The sequence below is a fragment of the Teleopsis dalmanni genome, chromosome 2 (genome assembly GCF_002237135.1).
Source record: "Teleopsis dalmanni isolate 2A chromosome 2, ASM223713v2, whole genome shotgun sequence".
In the NCBI taxonomy this organism is placed as follows: domain Eukaryota; kingdom Metazoa; phylum Arthropoda; class Insecta; order Diptera; family Diopsidae; genus Teleopsis; species Teleopsis dalmanni.
The window spans coordinates 225,346,996-225,356,801 of NC_051847.1; the positions used below are offsets into that span (position 1 = coordinate 225,346,996).

At 31.2% G+C, this 9,806-nt stretch overlaps 1 protein-coding gene and 1 pseudogene across 2 annotated transcripts; both read left to right on the forward strand.

The window, feature by feature from the left end:
• The first annotated feature begins 543 nt into the window (after positions 1 to 543).
• LOC119678632 lies at positions 544 to 2,207 on the forward strand (annotated as a pseudogene).
• Positions 2,182 to 9,799, forward strand: LOC119678631 (protein telomere ends associated-like). Of its 2 annotated transcripts, XM_038090573.1 has the most exons (6): positions 2,182 to 2,462; positions 6,596 to 6,918; positions 6,978 to 7,479; positions 8,083 to 8,160; positions 9,267 to 9,371; positions 9,433 to 9,799. In XM_038090573.1, exons 1-6 carry the CDS (start codon positions 2,186 to 2,188, stop codon positions 9,723 to 9,725), a joined length of 1,578 nt encoding a protein of 525 aa, XP_037946501.1. In that variant the 5' UTR covers positions 2,182 to 2,185; the 3' UTR covers positions 9,726 to 9,799. The 2 variants fall into 2 exon arrangements, with proteins under 2 accessions (XP_037946501.1, XP_037946502.1); XM_038090574.1 differs by lacking the exon at positions 8,083 to 8,160.
• Positions 9,800 to 9,806: the final 7 nt, after the last annotated feature.

The following is a 9,806-nucleotide window of genomic DNA, read 5'->3' on the forward strand; positions in this document are numbered from 1 at the left end:
TTGGTTTATTTTGCTCATGCATAATTCTTTTTATATATTTATTTTACTCATTAAAATAAAAGTTTCTAATTGTTTATTATTTACTCATAAAATAACTTATATTTATTTCCGATAATTTGTGCAGCAAACAAATAATGCGATTTTTACATTTAAATCAACATATGATACGCAATTCTTTTCTTTGTTTTGCTCATTTTCTCACTTTTCGTCATTAAAAAGTGGCATGGTTGCCAAAATTTAACAAAACAAATTTGAAATTGTTGTTGTTCACGAAACTGCTGTCTCCCTAGCGATTCAGAATAAGGGAGCTGTGTGTTCGGGAACAGCGTGCGAATAGGGAGTTTTTTCGCTGGGAGTATTCAGAATAGGCCTGAATAATTTAGCCGAATTTATGGATGCTTATTTAAAACCATAAAGTGGTTTAATGCTACGCTATACAATATTTAAATTTTAAATAAATTTAATTTTATAAACACAGCATCGCTTACAAATATTACAGCGGCTTTCATTGTACATTGTATAATATTGATTTCGCTATCGCCGCGGACATTTTAAAAATAATTCATTAACTGTTGACAAAGCTACCATTTTAACCAATATTGTGTTTGGAAGCAAGTTTGTTAATTTTCCTGGAGAAATAAACAATACTTAAACAAACTTTGCTTCAAAGTATTTTTGTGTTATTGTTTTTTATGTTTTTGTTTGTTATAATAAAGAAAAAATGTCCAGAGACGAAGACACAACAAAACGCAACGTGCTCTCGTTCATTAATGGACCCGAGCCAAGCATAGATCGGCGATTTCGTCCATGTCCGAAGAATATATTCAAAGCAAGTGGTGACATATCGAAAACAAGTACTATTGGAGAAGATGGGGCCATGGTGTATCTACGACTGCGTCCTGTTAATTCTCCTTCATCGTCATATAAAATTGCAGGCATGGGAAATACTCTTGTGGTGAACAATAAAGCAGCAATGGAAAAACATTTTACCTTCAGCGCGATATTCGATAATAATGATAGTCAAAAGGGCGTATACAATAAGTGTATAGGTGACAAAATAAAATTGGAGGGAAGTTTCACAGTGCTGACTTATGGTACATCTGGTTCCGGAAAGACTTTTACACTATTAGGTAAAATTCAATTAAAGTAAAATTATATGATTTGTTTAAAAATAATTGTTTCTTTAGGCGATGACGTTAATCCTGGTATTGTGCCGCGTTCCATTGAGAATATTTTCACATTATACAATTCCAATATAAATCCGCACCCGGCAGTTAAATTACAAAATGCTCGCGTAGTTATTTTAGAGGATGAACTTGTTGCCAAGGAAATAATTTCAACTCGTCAAGTGCTCACAGCTTGCGGAGATATAACCTCAGTACATATGTAAGCAATTCCAACAAATCATATGCTCAGATCATAATTTTGAAACCACAGTTTTCGATGATGTGTTTGTTATGATTTGGGTGTCATTCGTTGAAATTTATAACGAATTAGTCTATGATTTACTGGAATTATCGGCATCTAATCAAACAATTACAGTGCCGTCTCGTAAGAATCTTAAAATTGTTAGCAACGATGGAAAAGTTTTCGTGAAAGGATTAACACAAGTTTATGTGAAGAATAGCTTGGAAGCCCTAAAATTGCTGCGCTTTGGCTTACAACGTGTCACTTACGCCTCTACTTCCATCAATGCAAACTCCAGCCGGTCGCATTGTATATTCATCATTGACGTGCTAAAGTGCAATGCATCAGGTTTGATAACAGAAGTAAGTTATTTTACTATTTTACTATCATTCAAATGATTTTATCCATTATTTTTTTGTTTTGTATTTGAAGATATCTTATAAATTCTGTGACTTGGCTGGTTCTGAACGACTTGACAAAACTGGGAATGTCGGTTCACGGCTTAAGGAAACACAACGTATCAATAAATCGTTGATGATTCTGGGTCGCTGTCTTAATGCTGCTAATAATTTAAATCGTAAGAAGAATACTGAGGTTATTCCTTACCGAGAATCGAAACTTACGATGTTGTTGCAAGCTCCACTGTTAAGAAAGGAGAAAATTGTCATGGTGGTTAATGTTACACCCACTGAAAAATATTATGAAGAAAATTTAAATGTTTTGGGATTCTCTTCAATCGCTAAGAATATTATCTTCAAACCACCAATTGTGGAATAATATGTTTCCTGTCTCAATAGCTGAATTCAAAAAGTACACATATTACAAAGAAGTGCTACTTCAAATTTTGAAAGAAAAAGCCAAAGGCGATGAAGAACTTTTCGCAAAATTACGGAGCAATAAATTGGTTTGGAAGAAAGCGCTGCGATTGTATTACACAAATTTCTTTTTTAAACCATCGATACGTAAAAAATACACTTTGCGTTTGAAAGAAATGCCGCAAAGTTTGAAGGCAAAATTTTTAGAAATACCTGCAAAATCAACTACAGTGAAGGAAAGTAAGTAATAAACTCAGCTAAAGCAAATTTTTTATATTTTTATGTTGTAAAGATTTAGCTGCGTTGTTAATTCTTTGCATTAGGATTTCCAATCTTTTGGGGGAACTAAGGCCTTTATAATTTATCCACTAATTTGTAGGTTTGAATTTACATTATATACGTTTGCGTAACATTTTTTCTAGCAGAGTTGCACAACGTACACCAATAAGTGACCACTGCCCAATGAACAGTTTATACCATATTCTCTACTACCAAAGTGTGGTAAATTGAAGCTTCACTAAGTCTTCTGGGAAAGGTATGACTGCCTTCTCTGCTCAACAATAAATAAACAATGCTGTTCAAATTTGAACATGTGTCTGCGCGCTAATTACCTAAGTAACATATTCAGTTATTTGGGTATTAAATATTTTAGCATTTTATTTAATATTTTACTATTTTATTTTATATTTTTAGTAAATTAAATTAATTTCTAACAAAAGTTTTTCAAAGCCTTAAAATATTTATTACCAAGGTTCTTTTAGACATTAAAATATGAAATGTAATAACAGGGATTAGTTAAAAATGTAAAGGAAAAGGAAGTAATTAAATAAGGTAACAAAGAAAAAGGTTAAGGGACATTTCCTTTAACCTTGTATCTAAAAGAAAAACCTAATTAAACCAAATTATTAGACTATGTAAAATTTAGTATTTAAGAGCAAAAATTATAGAAAATAAACGAGTCTTATATTTATTCTAAAACCGAACAGACGTGTGTTTTTAGTTGTAGTTTCTTTCACATAAGTGGTCCTTCGAGCCGGATATGTGTTTTTAGTTGGAGTTTCTTGCTCATAAGTGGTCCATACGAGGCACGGAACTAAGCAAACCTAGAAGAATATACAGTCCACTTGGTCCGAGGAAACGCAAAAATTAACAAGGGTTAATAAGCGTTTGGGGAATAATTCTCGTAGGAATATAAACGAGAAAATAAAGGAAATTAAAAACAAAACTAAGAAAGTTTTTGTAAATTAAACAACAAAAATGTTATCAGAAGAAACAAAGGCAACACTACATACAAGAGACTCAATAAAGACATACGCGATATTGTTTGGTGAAATAGAAAAAAATATAGTCAACATTGGGGGAAGTCTTAAGTATGACGACAACTCAAGAAATGATTTAATGAAATATCAGTGGAAGGTGAGTTCCTTATGGGAAAGGATTCAACAAAAATTAACCATTGATATGAAGGAAAATAATTTGGGGATCGTCCAGGATGAAAGATACATAAGAATTCAAGATGACTACATGTCACTTAAGTTGAATTTGGACGAAAGAATACAAAGCATGGGAAAAAATATGGAAGAAGCATCGAAGAATTCAATTCGTGAAGTATTGCGCATTAAGAAAAAAGGGGGAGCCCAAAAAGAATGGATATCCTTTGCAGCAGAATTTGAAGAGGAGATAGCTACACTGAAACAAAAACTTGATCAATGTCAAAACTACAGTACATTTTGGGAAAACCAAGTACATTTCTGTACGATTACGAAGGAACTCCAAGAAGAGGAGATAGCTGCACTGAAAGAAGGAATTGCTAATCAGCATATAGCTCGCATGAAACTCGAAGTAAAGAATAAAGAGCAAGAAGAAGAGATAGCTGCACTGAAAGAAGAAATTGCTGATCAGCATATAGCTCGCATGAAACTCGAAGTGAAGAATGAACTCCAAGAAGAGGAGATAGCTGCACTGAAAAAGGAAACTACTGAGCAACATAAACTCGAAGCAATGTATCAAAAACAGGTTAGGGACTTACAAAAACAAATAGAACTTTCCACAGGTAAGACACAGGATGCAGGAGCACATTTACAGGCGGTACGTAAACGTGAACAAGCGGCTGAACAAGAATTGCTCCAAAAAGCAAAATATGAAATGGAAAAAGAAGGAGGAAAAACAGCAACAAAATCCAATAATAAAATTGCACCAATTATAGTTTCTGAAGGCGTTCAACGGCATTTTTTTCCCCCGGCAGCTCCACACTTTGGTGGAACGGTGGAGGCTTTAAAAACTGTAATAGAATATAATAATAAACGTAATTCAGAAAGCGTTCAAAGGCAGTTTTTTCCACGGGTAGCTCCACACTTCGGTGGAATGTGGGAGACTGAGGTAAAATCAATTCAATGTTTTCCCAGGGTTGCTCCACACTTCGGTGGAATGTGGGAGGCTGGTGGAAAATCGCTAAAATATTACTTAAAACGAGTGATTGGAGAAACCAATCTAGCATATGAAGAAATGTCAACTTTATTGCATCAAATAGAAGCAGTCCTCAATTCAAGACCTTTATATCAACAGAGTGACGGGGTTGGAAAAGATGCAGTATTGATTCCCGCACATTTTTTAATAGAAAAATCATTGTTAAGCATCCCTGAACCAATTCCAGACGGTACAATTAGTAATTGGGACCGGTGGAAACCGATACAAAAATTAATAATCAATTATTGGAAAAAATGGAAAGTGAAGTACTTGGTGACACAGGAAAATTACAAAAAGAGACAAATAGCTAGAAACGAATTGAGTCATCCAGCAAAATGGCCAATGGGACAAATTGAAGAAAATATATCTAAGCATGTGTCACACATATCAACAACTGAAGATAAAAAGAAGCCACCAAAATTAAGAAAAGGTTACAACATTTTAATGTATTTTTTTGCGCTATTATGGTAACGCTGGAGGATCAGTAAACGAGCTTGGCATCGATACCTTATACATGGGCAAAATTGGAATAGTTGATCACGTTTCAACATCATGGAATTTAATGGTATACTACAACATGCGACCTTATTTCAAAACGGCAGACCACATGAAATCTCTGATGATGCGAATCAAGGAATTAGAAAGTAAACTGGCCATTCTTAAAGAAGATAAGCTACAACTCTGAGAATTTAAATGGCGCATACATCACTAGTTTTCTCGGCAGGAGATTCTGGCCCCTTGCAGAATGTTCAAATTTGAACATGTGTCTGCGCGCTAATTACCTAAGTAACATATTCAGTTATTTGGGTATTAAATATTTTAGCATTTTATTTAATATTTTACTATTTTATTTTATATTTTTAGTAAATTAAATTAATTTCTAACAAAAGTTTTTCAAAGCCTTAAAATATTTATTACCAAGGTTCTTTTAGACATTAAAATATGAAATGTAATAACAGGGATTAGTTAAAAATGTAAAGGAAAAGGAAGTAATTAAATAAGGTAACAAAGAAAAAGGTTAAGGGACATTTCCTTTAACCTTGTATCTAAAAGAAAAACCTAATTAAACCAAATTATTAGACTATGTAAAATTTAGTATTTAAGAGCAAAAATTATAGAAAATAAACGAGTCTTATATTTATTCTAAAACCGAACAGACGTGTGTTTTTAGTTGAAGTTTCTTATCAAATGCTATATCCATTCTATGCATTTAGGTCAACTATATTGCAAAACCGAAGTGGTTTTCACCCATTCTGATATAAAATCTAATTTTTGACGTTAGGATATATAGACAATTTACTACTTTGTCAGTTGATTAAATTCAAGACACTGTTCTTATCTTATTCTAACATGGCATCTCCCGTAATTATGATATTCTCATTACCAATCTCAAACACACCATTGCATAGATCTTCGGTTTCCGATTGTTACAATTAAAATACACCTGAATGATATACGCTGATTCCTTTTTCAACTATAATTCTACTACTATCACGCTTAGAACAGTAACATATTGAATTCCTAAGCTCGTCACTTATTCTTTTTTGACTTCGTATTTCATTCTACTATAGGCTATACTTCTTCTTGCGGAATGTTGTGGTTGACGAGATTTGGTTCCATTCGTCTTTTTAATCTAATTACATCAAAGGTTTTCACTATGTTGTGATATAACGTATTTATATCACTGATATTAACGCCATCGAATACTTGAAATATTTCTATTTAACTTTTAAGTCTATTCATCAGAATAATCATTGTTTCCCAATAACCAACTCTTATATAAGAGAGGAGTGATGATATCATAACTAAAAGATTTTAAGAGTCATGATTAAATTTTTGGTCGTTCGTTCGAATCTCAATAAAAACATATGATGATTGTTGGTGATTGTAATCTGTTTTGTTTTTAGAAAAAAAATGTGATAAAAACCATTTAAAAAGTGATAGAGAATCAAATTACACCTATTTCGATAGCTATAAGCCATTATCTGATGAATTTTTATTAATGTACATATCAAAAAAAGTGTCTGATGTTAATAAGCATCCAGAAATTTTAAAACGTATAAAGGAAAATAAACAACCACATAAAAGACAGTCGGGAATAGAAATAATATCAATAGAAACGATTGTGCCACCAAATATTGAAAATGAAATAACATTGGATGAACAATCGCCAGTCATACCTGAAGAAAACATGGAAATATTCAATAAGTTGTTCGATCCAATTCCTTTGGTAATTGAAATGAACTTATAATGAATAAATTTATATAATTTTACTAATTCTTTTTTTAGAAATGTACTTTATCCTATGTACTTCGCTTTTCTTTTGGTCCAAAACAATCTGTTCTGCGCACATTGATGCATATATCGTTCGAAGATTTCTGCAAGTTCACAAATATTTATCAATTGTCTAATATTTATAATGATAAACTAAAACTATTCAAAATTTATGAATCCACGATTAAAAAAGAAATATGGCCGTTTAATTTATATATGCGCATAAGTGATATTTTCCTTTATTTACTGTTAAATGATGTAAAGCTTGATTTAAGTGATTTACAACATATATCACCAAAGTTTTTACATTGGAGTGATCTTGCAGTGAATACTGATTTTAATGAAATTGTACAAGAAGATTATTTTAATATGAATGGAGAGCGCATTGATGGTGATGAACAGCTACAAATTTCTCGTGAAAGTTTTTATACTCGTTGCTGGAATGAGGACGATTGGATATGGAAAATACCCAAAATAACTAATAATTCGATCCAAGAGAAAATTAATGTTACTAAAGGCAAGTGATTAAAAGTTAAAAATTTATTACTAATGCGGGATTATTCAGAATTTCGTTATTTATTTTTATAGCTTTTTAATATGGCATAAGTATTTGAATAATATGTTCTCTATTTTGGTTCAATATCATTTTGCTCTGTTTGTAGCAGTAGCATAATTTTAGAATTTAATACTTCTATGTTTTCTTGCTCTAATACATTTAATTCTACCTATAAATGCTTTTCGTGAGTTGCCAATTTAATTAATTATAGTTAGCCTATAATGTTCGTTTGATATTCTATATAGCCTTTTTTTCATACACAATGAGTATTAGCTTCAAAATTTAACCTTTTTCTTGAGAATTAAATTAAATATAATTAAAAACACAATTGTAAATTAACCTTGTGATGATGTTAAGAATTAAGAATCGGTATTTTATGCCGCAGAGCTTTCTGTTGTCTTAGTTTCAATGCGGCTTAAGCGTGAAATTAAATGCGAAAAAAAAAAAATTTCAAATCCTCCTTAAAAATAAAACGAAATTACTTTTCGAGCCTAGTATATTTTTCCAAGTATTGTTTTCAATGCATAATCAAGACTTCAATTATATGTATACTTAAACCATTAGCATTATCTGATGAAGATGCAGAACAGTTGACTGTTGAGAAGAAAAATGTAAAGGGCTCATATATATCACTGAAAAAGTGTAAGTAAGATATATGTATATAAATATCTCTTATAAAAACATTCTTTTTGGTTTTAATCAAAGTCTAAATATATTTGTTACTTAAGCTTAAACAAAAGCAATCAATATAGTTTTTAGTAGATATTTACACTAAAGGTTTTCAGATTGAACTCACTTTTTCTTTATTCATATGTTTTTTGTAAAACTATCACTTTATTAGTATTGTCAAAAGAGTAAAGGTTATGCACACAGTACCTCTTTTAGAAACCGATTCAATTCATTAACTTTTTAAACAGGAGATAAGAAAGTAACTGAATAACTGGGTAAGGTAACACAAACTTACAACTGAACAATCACACTGACATTAACATGGCAATCAAATATTTATAAATCAGTGTTATACATTCTTTCACAACTAAAACAAAAGACAGATGGTAAACTATTACAACCTGTACATTAACGATAATCAACTCGAGCTCTCCTAACAGAAAACTTACTAAGACTCTCCTTTAAAATGATTAACAAAGTATAATTACATTTAGTGCATTAACAAGTCATTCTCTCTTAAAAGCACACGTAGATGAGTTGGAATGAGGACGGTAATTGCAGAAAAAGCAACATACCTGGATTAAACTTTATGCTGCAATCTAGAGCAATGTTTTTCAACTCAAACCGGCCGGTAAAATATTCATTCCAATTTGCAATCTTCAGTACTTATATATTCGCAAAAAATAAGACCAAAATACAATATTTCACGAACCGGTATTTAAGAAACTCTGATCCAAAAACTTTGCCACAATCCTTGTATTCATAGTTTAATCAAAACATTTATGCTAACCATACAGAAAATCAGGAAGACCTCACGATAGTGACGAAACAATTTATTTTTATTTTATATACCATAAATTACTACTGCGATAAATAACTGATTTAAACATAAAACTATAATTTTATCAAGACAGAATAAGTATTTTCAAAGTGACATAGTTCGGCGTAAATATCTTTACTAGTTTAGTTTAAGTACCAGTATTCAACGTATTCATATATATTTTTTATCATGCTTATTTCCATATTGTTCAAATATAAATCAACATAAATAAATTAAATTATTTATAAATTTTATATAGATCTAAATGAAAATTTGGAATATCATAATCACACAGAACTGGTTGAAACGTCTTCCAGTATCACAAATCGTTCCTTGAAAATTACGGACAATGCATCTACAATCTGTTAGTTTTAAAATTTTTTATTTTCTCTTTCTGTTAATAATAAAATTATTTTTAAATGCAGTTCAAAGTACCAATAACGATGGAGCATGTAGTGTTGATGTTTTGCTTTCATCACAGACTCAACCTCAGGAAGACCCAGTCTGTATGTCATACAAAGCAAATACATCAAATCCTAATAACACAGGTATTAAATTTCAATCAGCTGTTGTTGTATGTATATCAATTATTTCAGTATATTTCAGACCAGAATTATTCATTGCATTTTACTTTTACAATTTATACTACTTTAAATATTTATATAATTTCGTTATTTCTACTTTTAATTCGATGATTCGACAATCCGAGTTTAATTAATCGTTACGTTCGAAGACATGTTATTTTGCTATGTTGAGACATTATACATTGTATTTGGCACACATTTTTCGCTTTAATATT